The following is an 18,225-nucleotide window of genomic DNA, read 5'->3' as shown; positions in this document are numbered from 1 at the left end:
ATGCGATTTATTGAGACCAAGCACATTGTTTCATTGTTTCCATATCTGTGTTCATACTACCTATGGTTTTAATGTATTCAGGAGAGCATGAGGATGCCATGGAGAGTACATGAATTTACAATATATAATGACATTTTAGTTCAGGGCTAATTCACAAAATAGGTTATATAGAGACTATAGCTAAATTTTAAATAATTTGGAAAAAGATAATTGTAAGTGATGACACTGGCATAGAAATTTGAAATGGTGCTACTATTAAATCATTGAAAATTAAATAATATTAAAGTGCTTAATGAAATTATTCCTTGGACACATACTTTAATAATGCCATTTAGAAATTAATTTTTAAATTTTCCATTGTGAATTAATTTACAGTCAAATATAGCTTCTATTATGTTGGGGGACAAAATTGAGAATAAATTTAAAATAAGGTAATGAACCTCAGCAATTATAAACTCTTATGTGGTGCACGGAATAACACTCCCCGCCCTCAAAGGTGTTCTAATTCCTGGAACTCATGGTCACTTTACCTTACATGGCAAAAGGACTTTGCATATATGATTTAAATTAAGGATCTTAAGAGAGGGAAATTATCCTGGATCGTTCAAGTAGCCCTAGAGTTATCACAAAGGTCTTTAGAAAAGGGGGGCAGGAGGGAGGGTCAGAGGAAGAATAAGGGATGCAACAACAGAAGCAGAAGTCAGAGGTAGAGATTTGAAGATGCTAAACTGCTGGCTTTGAAGATGGGGAAGGGGACCACTAGCCAAGGAATGCAAGCAACTTCTAGTGGATATAAAAGGCAAGAAAAGAAATTCTCCCCCAGAGCCTTCAGAAGAACACAGGCTTGCTGACACCCCAATTTAAGCCGAGTAATCTGACCTACAGAACTGTACATAAATTTTGCTTGAATCCAGTACATTTATGGCAATTTGCTACAGCAGCAATTGCAAACTGACACATTTTGTAAAATAGTTGCACCTAACTCTGACAAGTTATGGTCCATTATAGTCAAATATCAAAGTTGTGGGGGAAAGATGACAGCATGAGATTACCTTAATACCGACATCAGTTGAACCAGCTATTGGAGTTAAGAGCAATTCTTAGAAAACCGTCCATGCAGTTTGCTTTATTTTATTTTTTTAATAATAAATTTATTTTTTATTGGTGTTCAATTTGCAGTTTGCTTTAAATTAATCTACAAGGGAATGCGGGGGCGGCTCAGTGGTTGAGCGTCTGCCTTCCGCTTGGGTAGGGATGTGGGGCACGGGATCAAGTCCTGCATGGGGCTCCCCGCGGGGAGTATGCTTCTCCCTCTGCCTACGTCTCTGCCTCTCTCTCTGTGTCTCTCATGAATGAATGAATGAATAAATAAATAATCTACAAGAACCCTATTATGGGGACGGCTGGGTGGCTCAGCAGTTGAACGTCTGCCTTTGGCTTAGGGGTGATCCTGGAGTCCTGGGATCGAGTCCTGCATCAGGCAAGCTGCAGGGAGCCTGCTTCTCCCTCTGCCTATGTCTCTGCCTCTCTCTCTCTCTGTCTCTCTGTGTCTCTCATGAATAAATAAATAAAATCTTTAAAAAAAACAAAAACAAAAAAAGAATCCTACTATAAAGTAGGAAAATGTGGAATAAATAGATAAAATCTTAAAAAAACAAAAAAGAATCCCGCTATAAAGTAGGAAAATGTGGAATAAATAAATAAAATCTTTAAAAAACAAAAAAGAATCCTACTATAAAGTAGGAAAAAAACTTACTTTAAATCTAGAAATTTCATCTCTCTCTTTTTTTTTAAAGTTAGTATTTATTTATTCATGAGAGGCACAGAGAGAGAGAGAGACACACACACACACACACACACACAGGGAGAGGGAGAAGCGAGCTCCATGCAGGTTGCCTGATGTGGGACTCGACCCCAGGTCTCCAGGATCACGCCCTGGGCCGAAGGCGGCGCTAAACCGCTGAGCCACCCGGCTGCCCTTCGGCTAAACTTCTACTTCCCACCCTTACACTTGTCTCTCTTTCGAAAATGATAATCCAAAAATGATAATAATAATAATAATCCAGACCAAAAGAGCAAGCCCAACTCTCCGTTTCTTTCCAAAGTCAAGTTTGAGAGGCGGGGCGCGGTGGGCTCTGCGGTGGGCTCTGCGGTGACCCGTGGCGCCCCCGGTTTCGGCCGGCGCGGGGCTGGGGGCGCGCGAGGGCGCGGCGCGGGGGGCGGGGCGGGGGGCGGGGCGGCGGAGGAGCCGGCGGAGGGAGGCGGGGGGCGGGAGGCGGGAGGCGGGGCGGCCGAGAGCGGGGACGCGGGCGCCGGGTGCGCGGCGGGCCGGCGGCGGCGGGCAGGGCGCGGCCGGAGCAGGGAAGCGGGGTCCGGGTGCGCCGCGGGCCAGCGTCGGGGTGCGGCGGATGGCGCTCTCGGGGCAGCTGCTCGGGGGTGCGCGCCGGGCGGTCCTCAGGTCGGCGGAGGCTGCGCTCTGGGGTGAGCTCGGGGTCCCCGGGAAGGAAGTGGCCCGGGTGGCGGTGCTCTCGCTCCTTGAGGCTACCGGTCAGACATGAGACCCATGATTCTGGGCCCCTGGGAAGACAGCACCCACTCTCAGTTCTCGTTCCTTCGGGTCCCGGGCTGCTTGGGTCTGGGGGTGCCCCCGGGGGCCGCAGGGAGAGGTCAGCGCTGCTGCTCGGGGCAGGCGCGCGGGAAGAGGCTGGTGCTCCACCGGGCGGCGAAGGTGGGCTCGGGACGCCGGGAGCCAGGGTGCCGGGGGAGCCAGGGTGCCGGGGGAGCCAGGGTGCCCGGGGAGCCAGGGTGCCGGGGGAGCCAGGGTGCCGGGGGAGCCAGGGTGCCCGGGGAGCCAGGGTGCCGGGGGAGCCAGGGTGCCCAGGGCGCCAGCTTCGCGAGCCACCCCTGGGACCCACTGGGGGGCCGCGCTCGGGGCTTGATGGCAACAGTCGCCTGGGATTATAACACGTTACAGCTATTGAAGTCCTATGCTGGCTTTACAGGCGGCAGAACAAGCCAGAGAAACAAGGGTGTTAGCGGAGGCCTCTGGTGCAGTACTCGGAGCAGGCTTCCTTCCAGTCCCTTCTTTTTGCTTCCCATGCTGCCTCTCTTTAGCACAATTTTTATTTGTGGATGCAGCTGCAGAGACTGGCATAACACTATGCCCCCAGCTCTCCCTCCCAGTTCTTCCACTTGAACTGTTGGTACCTCCTCTGTAGTTTAAAATGTGCTTTAAAAAAAAAAAAAAAAAAGATTTTATTTATTTATTTCTAAGAGACACAGAGAGAGAGAGGCAGAGACATAGGAGAGGGAGAAGCCGGCTCACGGGGACTCGATCCCAGGACCCCAGGGTCCCAGGATCACGCCCTGAGCTGAAGGCAGATGCTCAACCGCTTAGTCACCCAAGCGTCCCTAAAATGTGCTTTTTCTCTGCAAACTTGTTTGTTGAGCACCTAGTAATGCAGGCCTCCTGCTGGGGATGCAGCCTCTGCAATTCATGTCACAAGGAAACAGTCCCCACACATGGCCTCATGAGACGGCTATGGAAAAAGCTACGATTGTACGGGAGTTGGAGAAAGTGGTAGAGAAAAGGTGCATTTTCATTTAAAAAATTTTACTAGTGTGGTGCCTGGCTGGCTCCATTGGTAGAGCATGCAACCCTTGATCTCAGAGTTGTAAGTTCGATCCCCAGATTGGGTGTAGAGATTACCTAAATTTTTCAAAAAAATTCTACTAGTGATATATTATTATGTTCCCATTATATTCAAATAGACAATAAAGCACAGCCTGCGTTCCCCTTTATATACCCTCCCACATTCCACCCTCCTCTCCAGATGTGGTTTGGTACCCGTCCTTCTAAACACTTCTCTATGGTTTAGAATTTATGCCCCAGAATTCCTGTCCCTGCAGTCGTACTCCCCAGGAATAGTTTCACATTTCCTTCCAGATGTTTTTCTGGACATTTACGAAACCTAAGTATTATTGTGTCTTATGTGCATATAGATCTCAAAGGGGAAGCTTTTTCATTTAGCAATATGGACATCTCTCCAAATCACTAAATGTAGGTCTGCCTCTTTCCTTGTAAATGCTCCGTGGTATGCTTCATCATTACTTTAACCATTTCCTGTATGAACATTTAGGTTGCTTCCAATTGCCAGGATGGGTTTCTGATCTTTCAACCAAGACTTTCCAAAGAGAATGCAGTCAATCCTTGTCTTCTTCATGACTTGAGGCTGCTAACAAGCGAGCTAGTTACTTAATCAGTGACCCCTGTAACACTGAAAATGGCCTTTGTCTCCTGCATTCCCATGAAGACAAAAGCTTGCTGTCTACCTTTATTCTCTGAAGCTATCCTCTCAAATCTTTTTCTGCTAGTTTTGTTGTTCTTATCTTCCTTTTAGCTTCTGTTTAGACTTAGGCAGAAGCAGGATCCCAAATCTGACCTACTAAGTCATGTGCACTATAGCTGAGTACCTTCCTAACACACCTTTGTGGTGGCAGGAAGTGAGTGAACTCTGACGTACCCCATCCTGCCCTATCTTTGCCCTGAATTCTGACCTCTGTAAGATAATAAGTAGCTTTCTGGGAGGTAGCCAGGTTGTATACAGGCTTTTACAGGCTTTTACTTGATCCTTGTCCTGGGGCTACGAATAACAGTGGAGAACACAGAGGTACCCTTGTCAACATGAATCAACTGCCAGAGTAGAGGATGCTTTAAATAAGGAGGGAGGTTGGGGAAGGTGGGACCTGGGGACTTGTTGGGCTCTTTAAGGGAAAGTACTGTGATAAGAATAGTAAATGGAAATGGAGAAGACAAGTGACTTTGAGAAGTTGAAAGATAGTGTAAGGTGGTCCCATCTGGTGTTAAACTCACCATTTCATGAAGTAAACGCATTGCCTTACCTAAAACTTCCATCTTAACCTTCATTCACTAGGATGGTTGTTCACCTGCTTTTCATGTTTTGCTGTAAGTGGTTGCCAAAAAAATCAAAATATTTATTAAAGTGATTATATCAGAAGTTATAAAATGTTCACCCTAAACCCAAATACCCATTTGAGAAAGAAGCACAGCAAATGTTTTTCCTAATATTTTCTCTCCGAAGGAACAATCATTATTTCTACTATATTCTTTCTAGGTTATGTGTTGTTTATATTGACCATTACATGGTCCCTAGTATAGTTTTCAATATTCAACAGATACAGACATGGGTTTTCTAAAGTGTCAACATCCCAAAGAAGAGGAGGGATGAACCAGAGAATTTATTTTTTTTTCAGAGAATTTATTTTATAACTGTGGCAAGAGTGAGTTGCTATTATTATGATTGTTGTTATTATTAAACAAAAACTGTTATGTCAAATAAGTACATTTTTCTCATCAAAACTTTATTTATTTGAAACTATAAAAAGTATACCAAAATGAATTGGTAGGAAATAATGGTAGACTATTTCTTTTTTTTTTTTAAGATTATATGTATTTATTCATGAGAGACAGAGAGGCAGAAACAGGCAGAGGGAGAAGCAGGCTCCCCGCGGGGAGCCCAGTGCAGAACTCGGTCCCAAGACCCCAGAACATGACCTGAGCCAAAGGTAGATGCTCAACCACTGAGCCACCCAGGCTCCTGGTAGGTTATTTCTAAGAAATTTAGTTTAGTATTTTTTTTAAGATTTTATTTATTTATTCATGATAGACATAGAGAGAGAGAGAGAGAGTGAGGCAGAGACACAGGCAGAGCAAGAAGCAGGCTCCATGCCTGACGTGGGACTCGATCGCGGGACTCCAGGATCATGCCCTGGGCCAAAGGCAGGCACTGAGCCGCTGAGCCGCCCAGGGATCCCCTAGTTTAGTATTTTAAAGTACAACATATAGTATAAGACTATGCTATACAATAATATAGAAAAGAAGCTAAGTTTATGAAAAAATAAATTCAGAACCCAAGTCATGTAAATGGTTTCTATATTTAGTTTCCTTAAACATACAATTAATTAAATCGCATTAGGCTAATTGAAATTAAATAATTTAAAGGATAGGGGTGCCAGGATGGCTCAGTTGGAAGAGCACAGTGACTCTTGATATTGGTCATGAGTTCGAGCCCCAGATGGGTGTAGAAGTTATCTAAATAAATAAATAAATAAATAAATAAACTTAAAAAAAAATTCAAAGAATAATTGAATCTAGAATTTAGAAATAATGTTGAAGTAATCCTAAATTTCTTAAGCTTTTTGTTTGGAAAAAGTGCTTATTTCTTCAGGTCTCCTTACTAAAAAGACCTGATAATTATAGTAGAAAAGCAAACTTCTAAACATGTAAACAGTATGGATCAGAGCATTCTGAATTATACTAGATCTTCAATTTGCAAGTCTAATATGATGTGATTTTAAATATTTTTAGGTCATCGTACTTATTTCAAACTGAAATTTGGGTTGGTAGGTTGATTTAAAAAATTTTTTTGAACTGTAGTTATTTGAAAAACAGCAAATGCAGAGACAGGCGTTTTCTGAACTCCTCTTACCCATCTAAAGACAGATCCTCCAAAAAAGGATCTCAACTGTCATAAATTCCCTCCCCCAGAATTTCATCAACCAGGGAAGATTAACTCATCATAGGAAAGGAGATCAGAACTCAACACCACACCCAGATTTTGTCACAAACTGTCAAACCTTCCATCTCTGTTCCTCTTAGGGCCTATTCATCCTTCCTAAACATCATTTACTCTCCTCTAAATAGCCTAAGGCCCTTCTCCATTTTCCCTGTTAAAGATGAGAATTCTAGGGGCACCTGGGTGGCTCAGTAGTTAAGTGTCTGCCTTTGGCTCAGGTCGTGATCCCAGAGGGCCTGGGATCGAGGCCCACATCGGTCTTCCAGTATGGGACCTGCTTCTCTCTCTGCCTGTGGCTCTGCCTCTCTCTCTGTGTGTCTCTCATGAATAAATAAATAAAATCAAAAAAAAAAAAAAAAAAGGATGAGAATTCTAATTTTTTTTATCTAAAAAATATATATTTAAAAATTTTTACCTTTTCTACCTTCATCCATTTCTCCCACCCCATACTCCCTGCCTCTGGCAACCACTAATCTGTTCTGTGTCTATAAGCTTGGGCTTTGAGAGTTTATTTTTTTGTTTGTTTTAGGTTCCACATATGAGATCACACATTATTTGCTTTTCTCTGACTTAGTGTAATAATACCCATGTCTCAAATGACAAGAGTTCATTCTTTTTTACGGCTGAATAATATTCGTGTGTGTGTGTGTGTGTGTGTGTGTGTGTGTACTACAATTTCTTTATCCATTGACACTTAGATTGTTTCCATATCTTGGCTGTTATTTTATTTTTTTAAGGATGGATTTGTTTGTTTGTTTGTTTATTTATTTATTTATTTATTTATTTATTTATTTGAAAGAGAGAAAGCGAGAGTACAAGCAGGGGGAGACAGAGAAGCAGGCTCCCCACTTAGCAGGGAGCCAGCGTGGGGCTCCGTCCCAGGACTCTGGGATCAGGACTTGAGCAGAAGGCAGATGCTTAACAGACTGAGCCACCCAGGTGCCCCATATCTTAGCTGTTATTAATAACGCTTCAGTGAACATGGGAGTGCATATAGCTTTTCAAGATAGCATCTTCATTTTCTTCAGATAAATACCAGGGGTGGAAATGTTTGATCATATTGTAGTTCTATTTTAAATTTTTTTAAAGATTTTATTTATTAATTCATGAGAGACACAGAGAGAAGCAGAGACATAGGCAGAGGGAGAAGCAGGCTCCCTGCAGGGAGCCCGATGTGGGACTCCATCCCGATACCCCAGGATCATGCCCTGAGCCGAAGGCAGATGCTCAACCGCTGAGCCACCAGTCATCCCCCTATTTTTAATTTTTTGAGGAACCTCCATACTGTTTTCCACAGTGGCTGCACCAATTTACATTCCCACCAATAATGCATGAGGGTTCCCTTTCCTCCACATCCTCACCAACATTTATTATGTCTTATCTATGGATAATGGCCATTCTAGCTGGAGTGAAGAGATATCTCATTCTGGTTTCAATTTGCATTTCCCTGATGATTAATGATGTTGAACATCTTTTCATTTGTCTTTTGGCCATCAATATGTTTTTTTTTTTAAGATTTTGTTTATTTATTTGAAAGAGAGTGAGAGTGAGAGAGATCACAGAAAGAGAGGTAGAAAGAGAAGCAGTCTCCCTGCTGAGCAGGGAGCCTGATGCAGGGCTCGATCCCAGGACCCTAAGATCATGACCTGAGCTGAAGGCAGATGTTTAACAACAGAGCCACCCAGGCATTCCATCTGTATGTCTTTGGAAAAATGTCTGTTCAGATTTTCCACTCATTATGCTTTTGTATATCATATATAGATCTGTAGCAGAAATCATATATATATATATATGTATAATGTGATCTATTGTGCACACTTTTCTGCATTTTTTCTCACTTAGGTATTTAGAAGTTTCCATGGCAGTACACATAACTCTCTTAACCACTGCATGTATTCCATAGTATGGATTGCCAGTTTATTTAACCAGTCTCCTACTGATGGACATTTTGGTTTCTTTTTTTTTTTTTAATTTTTTTATTTTATTTATTTATGATAGGCACACAGTGAGAGAGAGAGAGAGGCAGAGGCACAGGCAGAGGGAGAAGCAGGCTCCATGCACCGGGAGCCCGACGTGGGATTCGATCCCGGGTCTCCAGGATCGCGCCCTGGGCCAAAGGCAGGCGCTAAACCGCTGCGCCACCCAGGGATCCCCGACATTTTGGTTTCTATTTTTTGCTGTTAAAAATTTTTTTCCAATAATTATCATTGTACATACCTCTTTGTGTATATGCACAAGTATTTTACTAGAATAGATACCTAGAAATGAAACTAATTGGGCTGGGGACAAGTGGCATTTAACAGTCTTCAAGGAGAGTAAGAGTGTGTCAGGTAGAGATGAGGAAGGGAGGTATTCCCTTCAGAAAGAAGTGTGCAGGGATCCCTCGGTGGCTCAGAGGTTTAGCCCCTGCCTTCCGCCCAGGGTGTGATCCTGGAGACCCAGGGTGGAGTCCAATGTCGGGCTCCCTGCATGGAGCCTGCTTCTCCCTCTGCCTATGTCTCTGCTTGAGCTCGCTCTTTCTCTCTCTCTCTCTCTGTCTCTCTCATGAATGAATAAATAAAAAAATTTTTTTAAAATCTTTAAAAAAAAAGAAAAAAGTGTGCATAAATCATGAAGGAAGGCGAAAAAATATACTTAAAGATTGCACTGTATAGATTATCTAAATTTCACAGCAACTCAGAAAGGTTAAATAATAGTATTCCTGTTTTACAAATAAGAAACTAAGTCCCAGAGAGTTTATGTAATCTGCCCAGGATTACAGAGCTAAATGGACAAGCCAAGATTTGAACCTGGTTTATCTGACTCTAGAATCCCTGCTCTTTCCATTGTAAAAATATAGTGAGAGCACATGTATACTTTTAACGTAGCTGGAGGGAAGGGCTATTGAGGCAGAGGAGGAATGAGGAAGAGGAGAAGGTGTGGTAAATTATGCTGGTAAAGTAGGTTGAAGGACATAATAGAACGTACTAAGGAGTATGGACTGTGTCCTATAATGTAGGCTGTAGGTAATAGCCAGGTGAGGCTAGATTTACCACTGTGCCAACAGCCAAACTGGAGTTTATTTAAAAATTAGGCTCAAAAATGTGAAAAATCAGGTACAGCTTGTGTTACTCTCGGGAATCCCTCAAGAAAACCTTACATCATCCCAATAAATCCCAAACAGACAGTTTTCCTTCAGTGTAGGAACTGATGGCTGTTTCTTTGATCAAGCAAAGGATGAAGTGGTTGATTTACAAGTAGAAGCCCCCTTGTACAAAAAGATACACTATAGCTTTACCTAAAGAATTAGTGTGGACTGGAGGCTCATACCGTGAGAGGCTTGTGGGGGAGCTGAGACTACTTAGGGGAATATTTGTACTTTGGCTCAGAGTGGAAAGCTAGGAAAACTATTCCTCACTGATTATAAACCTGTTTTCCAATGCCCCCCCCCCCCCACCAACAGTATAGCTGAATTAGAGAAAGTTCAAGGTCAATTGATTCTACAATATAAGAAAAACATAACTAGGGGTACCTGGGTGGCTCAGTGGTTGAGCATCTGCCTTTGGCTCCAGTCATGATCCTGGGATTCTGGGATAGAGTCCTGCATCAGGCTTTCGGCAGGGAGCCTGCTCCTCCCTCTGCCTGTGTCTCTGCCTCTTTCTCTGTGTCTCTCATGAATAAATAGATAAAATCTTAAAAAAAAAAAAAGAAAAGAAAAGAAAAGAAAAGAAAAATACGTAACCATCTCTGCTTCAGTGGCAGAGGTTACATGCTGAGATGATGTTTGCTTCCCAGCGTGAAGTACCACAGTCTTGAGTTTAACAGTTTTTTAAATTACCATACTTCTCCAGTTCCTAACAATGAGGAACTCAGTAACAAGTGTGAGCTCAGCCTGCTGACTTTTTATATCTGGGAATTCACAAAACAGCATGTTGAGTGAGAAATAGTTTTATCCCAGGCATTTTAAAGATCTAATCTTGTAGATAACATGAGCTGACTTTTCAAAATCTGAAGAGGATGGGGAAGTTTGTATTTGTATTTTTTTTATTTTGTTTACTGTGATAGAAATATACATAAAAAATATGTCATTTTAACCATTGTTGAATGTACAATTCAGTGGCATTAATTATATTCACAACATCGCGCAGTCATCACCACTGTATTTCCAAAAATTTTCATCACTCCAAACAGAAACTCAAGCCCACTGGGGAATAGCACCTTTCCCTCCAACTCCTGGTTACCTTTAACCTACTTTCTATGAATTTACCTGTTCTAGATATTTCAAATAAGTGGAATCATAAAATATTTGTCATTTTGTGTTTGGCTTACTTCACTTAGCATGTTTTCAATGTTGTAGTTTCGTGCTGTAGTTATGTGTTAGAATTTCATTCCTTTTTCTGGCAGAATGATATTCCATTGTGCCTGTATCCTACATTTTATTTACCCGTTCATCTGCTGAATGAGCTCGGGTTGTTTCCACCTTTTGGCCTTTGTGAGTAATTGTGAATAATGCTGTTATGAACATTGATGTCTTTGTTTGAGTCCCTGTTTTCAAATCTTTTGGGTACATACCTTGGAGTGGAATTGCTGGGAAACCTGTATTTCTAAATTATTGTATTTGTCCATTTCCCCATCTTTTGCTATCAGTGAGAAAGGCAAATGAAAGTAGAACAGTGTTTGGTTTTTATAAGAAAATATGGTGCTTCAGAACTCACTTTTGGCTTTTCTTAACTACTTAATAAATAGAACCATAAAAGATCTCTTTTGGCCTATGTGCACTGCAGGAAATTTACTGAGACGTAAAAGGATGAACCAAGGAAGAATGGGAACCTCTGGTTTATACGTGGTGTTTCCAACTAGTTCTTTACATTTAATGCTCTATTTTGGACTACTTACATTAAATAATATTCCATTGTATAAATGTACCACTTATAACCATTCCCTTATGGATAGACTTCCAGCTTCTTTCCATTTTTCAGTATTGTAGAGAATGCTGCCAACATATATATTTATACATATACACATTTGTATGTATTCACGCTAATACTTCTGTATTAAGATAGATTCCTAAAAGTAAAATTGTGAGGTAAAAAAGATATACGTACATAAAATGTCATTAGGGCTAAATTTTCCTTTCAAAAGGTTTTAACATTACACATTCCCAACAATGTACAAGAGTACTAATTTCCTCATACCCTCACTAATATTTGGTGTTATCAAATCTTTATTTACAAACCTGACAAAATTTGAAAACTTTTGTTTACATCTTGCATTTCCTTCATAAGTAGTGAGACAGGGCATTTTTTTACATTTTATTAACCATCTGTATTTTTCAAGTCAAGTCCCCTGTTCTTGTTTTGACTGTTTTCCTAGTGAGAATTTTGTCCTTTTCCTATTTGTACGGGCTCTATTAATACTAATGTTTTGTCTTTTCTATGTCACAAATATTTTGTTCCTGCCTGCCACTTGTCTTATTATAGCACTTTTATGAGATCAATTCTTTATGACTTTTGATTTTGCCATGTTTAGAATGGCTTTCTTATCCCAAGATTTAAATTATCTGCTCATGTTTTCTATTAGTACTTCTAAGATCCTAGTTTTTAGGTTGAAATTTTAATTTATTTACATGTAAGGAATGAGGCCATAGCCTGCTTAAAGTTTCTTCCTGATGCCTAGCTACATATTTATTGAACGAAATTTCCCCATTGGTCTGACTGTTACCAAATACCTAATTCTCATAGATAGTATATTGTGTGTTTCTGGACTTAGACATTTAAACCTTTTCCTGTGCCAGTTTATACTATTTAAACCAATTTCACTTTATAAGATCTTTAATATTTTAAGCAGCATTTGGAGCATTATTAGTTACCTTTTTTTACAGTGGTCATTTTGTTGTAAAATATTAGTATGTTTTATTTTTATCCTATTTTTAAAAATCTTTTGGGTTTTCTTTCATGTTTAAAAAAACAATTTGGGGGCAGCCCCGGTGACGCAGCGGTTTGGCGCTGCCTGCAGCCTGGGGTGTGATCCTGGGAACCCGGGATCGAGTCCCACATTGGGTTCCCTGCGTGGAGCCTGCTTCTCCCTCTGCCTATGTCTCTGCCTCTCTCTGTGTGTCTATGAATAAATAAATAAAATCTTAAAAAAAAAAAATTGGGGGGCAGCCCCCGTGGCGCAGTGGTTTGGCGCCGCCTGCAGCCCAGGGCGTGATCCTGGAGACCCGGGATCGAGTCCTGCGTAGGGCTCCCTGCAGGGAGCCTGCTTCTCCCTCTGCCTGTGTGTCTGCCTGTCTTTCTCTCTCTGAATAAATAAATAAATAAATAAATAAATAAATAAATAAATAAATAAATAAATAAATAAATAAATAAAAAAATAAATCTTTTAAAAAAAACAATTTGGACCTACAGAAAAGTTGCAAAGGTAAAAAAGAGTTCCCTTTATTCTTACTCAACTTCCCCTAATATAAGCATCTTACATAGTACAGTTCTTGAAATCAGGAAATATTGACATAATACTGTGAACTAATCCACAGACCTTATTTAAATTTCACCAATTTTCCCACTGATGTCTCCTATAGTCCTAGATCCAATCCAGGATCCTATGTTGTATTACACTGTATGACTCCTTAGTCTGCTTTAATCTGTGATAGTTCCATAGTCTGTGTCTTTCATAACTTTGACACCTTTTAAGAGTACTGGTTCTTTGTAGATTGAGTTTATCTGAGATTTTCTTCTGATTTGATTCAGAGTATACATTTTGGCAAAAATACTAAGGAAGTGATGTAATCTTCTTTGAGCATGTCAGAAAGTACGTGATGTCAACATTTCTTACTAGTGATCTTTGAATAATTGGTTAATGTAGTATCTTTCAGCTGTTTCCTTTTGTAATTAGTAGGTATCTCCTAGGGAGATACTCTCCTATTTCTCATCATAATTTCACCCACTAACTCTAGCATCCACCAACATCTCTTGCTGAAATAATTATTGGATTGTCAACCTAATGGTGATTTTCTCTTCATCATTCATTCTACATTTATAAATTGAAATAATCCCTTCTCCCCATTTACTCAATTATATCCTTATATCAATATGGACCCATGGATTTATTTTATGGGTTATTACCCAGTACCATATTATGTTACCAATTTTTTTTTAAGTTTTTATTTAAGTAATCTCTACACCCAATGTAGGGCTTGAGCTGACAACCCCAAGATCAAGGGTCACATGCTCTTCGGAGCCAACCAGGCGCCTCACCAATTATTTAATAGATAGTAACAGTGCCTGTAAGTACTTACAAGTGTAGTCTCAAATGTAAGGTTCCCACATCTAACATATGGCTTATTATCTTCGCTTGCAAGGGGAAATTAAAATTTTCTTAACATTATAACTTGGATCATGGTAAGACTTACAAATTATTTGCAAGATTCAGTTACCAAATAGTGAATGTGTACATACAAGCTCCACAGAATTAAGGACTTGGAGAGTAGAATATGAGTTGGCCAAGGCCAGCCATTATGCATGGAGGGTGAGACGGTAGGCTCTTACAGGGTGTGTGCAAAATACACAGTACAGTGAAGTCAAAAGATCAACTATAGTTAGCTGACTGGAGCCAGAGGGAAACTCCTTTGACCTGCTTTCCAGATATTAATAGCAATGTTATTTTGAAGGTGCCTAAATTATTTTATTCTTTCCAGGTTTGAAGTCAATAAAAGGAAGCTGCCACAATTTTTGTACTGCTATTTTTAAAGATGTCACTTATAAGGAACTTAAAAACCTCTTGAATTCCAAAAAAATTATGTTAATTGATGTTAGAGAGACATGGGAAATTGTCAAGTATGGAAAAATCCCTGGGTCTGTCAATATACCACGTAAGTGACATGTATCTCGAACTGATTCATCCCACAAAAGTATATATTGAGTAATTTACTGTATCTAAAATTTAATTCAATTCTTAACTTTTTTTTTTCAGTGGGTGAGGTAGGTGAAGCTCTACAGATGAACCCAAAAGACTTCAAAGAGAAGTACAATGAAGTAAAGCCATCCAAATCTGACAGTCTAGTGTTTTCTTGTTTAGCCGGAGTGAGAAGCAAGAAGGCATTGGACACAGCAATATCCCTGGGCTTTAACAGGTGCATAGATAAAGTATAAAAATGTATTCAAGAATGTGCATAGCAATGTTTCATATGTATTACATTTTTACTGGTCTACTGAAAAATTTCTTATAATTACTGTGTTAGTAATTATAGGCTCTTATATTTTCATCCTACTCAAAAGTAACTCTTATAAATAGGCTTGAGGTCTAGAGTAGTCATTGTATCTCTAAATCACTAAAGTTTCTATCAACCTTGTGTTATAAAGCAGGAGGAAATGTTTACAGCACTAACCTTGCTATATGTTTTCAGTGCTCAACACTATGCTGGAGGATGGAACGAATGGGCAACCTATGAATTTTCAGAGAAGAAACATGGAAATTGAATTCTGGAACACAAGTTGGCTCTTTTCTTGTATACATGCAGCCTAGGATAGTGAAATGAACAAAAGAATAACAATCTAGCCCTGGCATCACTGGCTAATGGGAAGGGGATTTTGCATAATTCAATTATTTGTTGAATCTTTCCCTTAACTATAAATTGAGAATACTACTTGCCCTTAGCTATTTCCAAAAGCTACTGATAATTAAAATAATGTATATGACTTGCCATGGAAATATAAGGTTGGGATTCTCGAATTTTTAAATAGTTTAGTATAGTACAATAGTTTTCCTGAAGCCTGGGTTACTTATAATACCTAATCATATTGTATGACCATTTGTGTTAGCATAGCGTCTATTCATTGAAGAGGCTATGAGCTAGACAAGTTATTTTTTTAAATGATTAAAATGCTTTTTTCCTTTGTAAATTTCCCCATTTTAGAAAATTCATAAAAGTTATTTTCCTATTATGATATACAGTACAAATATTTTTGTGGATCTACTTTTCACCCATAATGAGTATTTACTGAATGTTGAATAATATAAAACAGCTAGTAAGCATTTCTTGAACATCTTTTCTTAGTTTAGATCCTATGCTAAATATTCCAAATGCTAAAAAGATAATAAAAAAGATGTGATTCTTCTCTGAATATGTTTGATTTCTAGCAGAAACTTATAAAACTTTATCAACTTATAAAAATTAAATTTAAAAAAGCAGACTTAGTCTTAAAACACCAAGAACCTGAGATCCAGAATAGTAGGTGAGATATGAACAATGAAAATACATTAACACCACCCAAAGACTTATGGCAGTGTTGTAACCAGTGTGATAGTGATATGATCTGCAACTTAAAAAAAATTAATATGATCTATAAAGATAGAAATAACAACAGTGATTGCTTCTGTAGAGGGAAGATTAACTGGAAAAAGCAAGGAGGGAGATTTCTAGGGTGATGGAAATGCTTTAGATCTTGATTGAGGTGTTGGTACATAGTAATACATTCATCAAAATTCACTGGACACTTGAAAACATACATTTTCTGTAATTATATCTCAATTAAAAATAATGAAAATAGGAGGGAAAAAGTTTAAATGTAAAAGACTCTCACTAGCATGAGTATATGCCTTTGGAATGTCAAGTCCTATATTTATCAATGCCCTAGTGCACTGGTGCTTCCTTCCATCTGTGCCTTTCCAGACCCAAATGTGTTTGGTCTCTTTTATGTAGTCATTCAGACCACGTAGGCCTAGGAAGTAACTATAAGAACTTGGTTTGTCCTAAATGATATTATAAAGCCATGGGGAATCTGGGGTAGAGATGTGATGTGGCCACCTTGAACTTCTATTTCTGATAATGTCAGTCTAGTTTCTAGCAGAGCAAATTCCCTACAAGAACTAGAAAAGCTGGAAAAAAAAAAAAAACACCCGCACATATGCATGAATGCAGGCTCTTCGATGTTGGTTCATCCTCTACAGCTTTCCTTCTCTCTGGATCAAATAGCTCTTCAAATCCTCGCTGCCTTAGTAATTCCTTCATGGCTTTAAACTGATCTTATTGATATACCTATATAAACAAACGTTACTAGGACAAATATGCTAAGGTGGGATTTGAAGAGCCACAATCTGAGAGAGAAGGGAAGTTGTGGTTGAAGTAGTGGGCCCATCAAGAAATAAGAACCTGGGTAAATACACCAACCATTTTAGTTGGAAGCCCTGGGAAACTATACCCTAGGAGTAAAGGTGACCCAGAAATTGACCAACTCTCAGAAAATGTAAGACCAGCTTTGAATCCACTAAATCCCTGAATGAATTGAGGTGATCTTCCTGATACCCTGATTTACCAGCAGTAAATCTTCTTGTAAGAAAGATGTCATTAGCTGGAGCAAGGGGTTGGCAACAATAAGTATTTTAGGTTTATGGGCCTTAAGGTCTCTACTGCAACTAGTCAACTCTGCTACTGTAGCACAAAGCAACGAGAGACAATACACAAATGAGTGAGTGTGGCTGTATCTCCACTAAACTATGGCCACTTTGGTTTGAATTTTATATTTCATGTGTTCCAAATAATCTTCTTTTATTTTTCAGCCATTTAAAAATATGGCAAACATTCTTAGCTCAAAGGCCAGGCAAAGCTAGATGGCAGGTAGGATTTGACCCATGGGGCATAGCCATGAACCACAAATATTCCCTACAGTTCTTTATATTCAATGTTCAGAATTCTATAAAACTTATCAGAAATAGCAGTAAATAAGACCTCATGACTGAAAAAGTTGTTTTTCTTCTTAGGTAGAAAAAGAAGGAAAAAAAGACACAATAGAAACAAATCTAAAGATACATGTCAGAAAATAACTGATTTTAGGGCAGCCACTGTGGCGCAGCAGTTTAGCACTACCTGCAGCCTGGGGTGTGATCCTGGAGGCCCGGGATCAAGTCCCATGTCTGGCTCCCTGCATGGAGCCTGCTTCTCCCTCTGCCTGTGTCTCTGCCTCTCTCTGTGTGTCTCTATGAATAAATAAATAAAAATTTTAAAAAAATAACTGATTTTATATATTCAATAACTAGATGAGAAAAATTATTAAAGTAATGGAAACTACAAAAAGTATCAAATAGAAATTCTAAATTTTAAGAATACAGTAACTGAAATTAAAAACCCAGTAGATGGTGGATGGGCTTAACAGACACAGGTAAGGATTAATAAAAATGAAAAAAATGAGGTACATATTAACGTGATGACTCAGTGAATATTTAGAGAAATAAATTACAGAAACATGTACAATATAGTTTGAAACCATGCAAAGTACTGTTATTTATAAGTATATGTACATAAGTATAAATTCTGAGAATAATAAATAGCAAATTCAGAATAATTTCCTTTGGAGAGAGGGCACAGGAGACTTTTTAGCATGTTTGTTGGTTAAACAAATATTTTACATTTTGAATATATGGGATAGGAACTTAGTATCTCTAACTTGGAGGCAGGCAACTAAACCAGATTTTTATAATTATAATACTTTGGATTCCTGGTGCTTTTTAAAAGAAAACTTATGATAATGTTTCCTATTTACCCAAATATAATTGTACTTGTATCTTTTTGAAGATAATATATTTTATATTCTATATTCAAATTTATAAAGACAAGCCTCATTGTCAGTTATTCTGAAATAAAAATTTAACAAATGTA

General features: G+C 39.3%; 1 protein-coding gene across 1 annotated transcript; it reads left to right on the top strand.

The window, feature by feature from the left end:
• The first annotated feature begins 2,336 nt into the window (after window positions 1–2,336).
• Window positions 2,337–18,225, top strand: LOC144317083 (thiosulfate sulfurtransferase/rhodanese-like domain-containing protein 3). Its single transcript, XM_077902978.1, has 4 exons — window positions 2,337–2,481; window positions 14,269–14,442; window positions 14,544–14,703; window positions 14,977–18,225. Exons 1-4 carry the CDS (start codon window positions 2,409–2,411, stop codon window positions 15,047–15,049), a joined length of 480 nt encoding a protein of 159 aa, XP_077759104.1. The 5' UTR covers window positions 2,337–2,408; the 3' UTR covers window positions 15,050–18,225.

The sequence above is a fragment of the Canis aureus genome, chromosome 7 (genome assembly GCF_053574225.1).
Source record: "Canis aureus isolate CA01 chromosome 7, VMU_Caureus_v.1.0, whole genome shotgun sequence".
NCBI classification, from domain to species: domain Eukaryota; kingdom Metazoa; phylum Chordata; class Mammalia; order Carnivora; family Canidae; genus Canis; species Canis aureus.
The sequence above is the reverse complement of the archived record's forward strand: the minus strand, read 5'-3'. Positions and strand labels throughout refer to the sequence as shown.

What these genes read in the sequence shown, in the direction of transcription:
- LOC144317083 (XM_077902978.1), top strand. Translation starts at nt 2,409, where the DNA reads ATGGCGCTCTCGGGGCAGCTGCTCGGGGGTGCGCGCCGGGCGGTCCTC. An exon ending in GGCGGAGGCTGCGCTCTGGG is followed by an intron (nt 2,482 to 14,268) that starts GTGAGCTCGGGG and finishes TATTCTTTCCAG; the next exon opens with GTTTGAAGTCAATAAAAGGA. An exon ending in ATATCCCTGGGCTTTAACAG is followed by an intron (nt 14,704 to 14,976) that starts GTGCATAGATAA and finishes ATATGTTTTCAG; the next exon opens with TGCTCAACACTATGCTGGAG.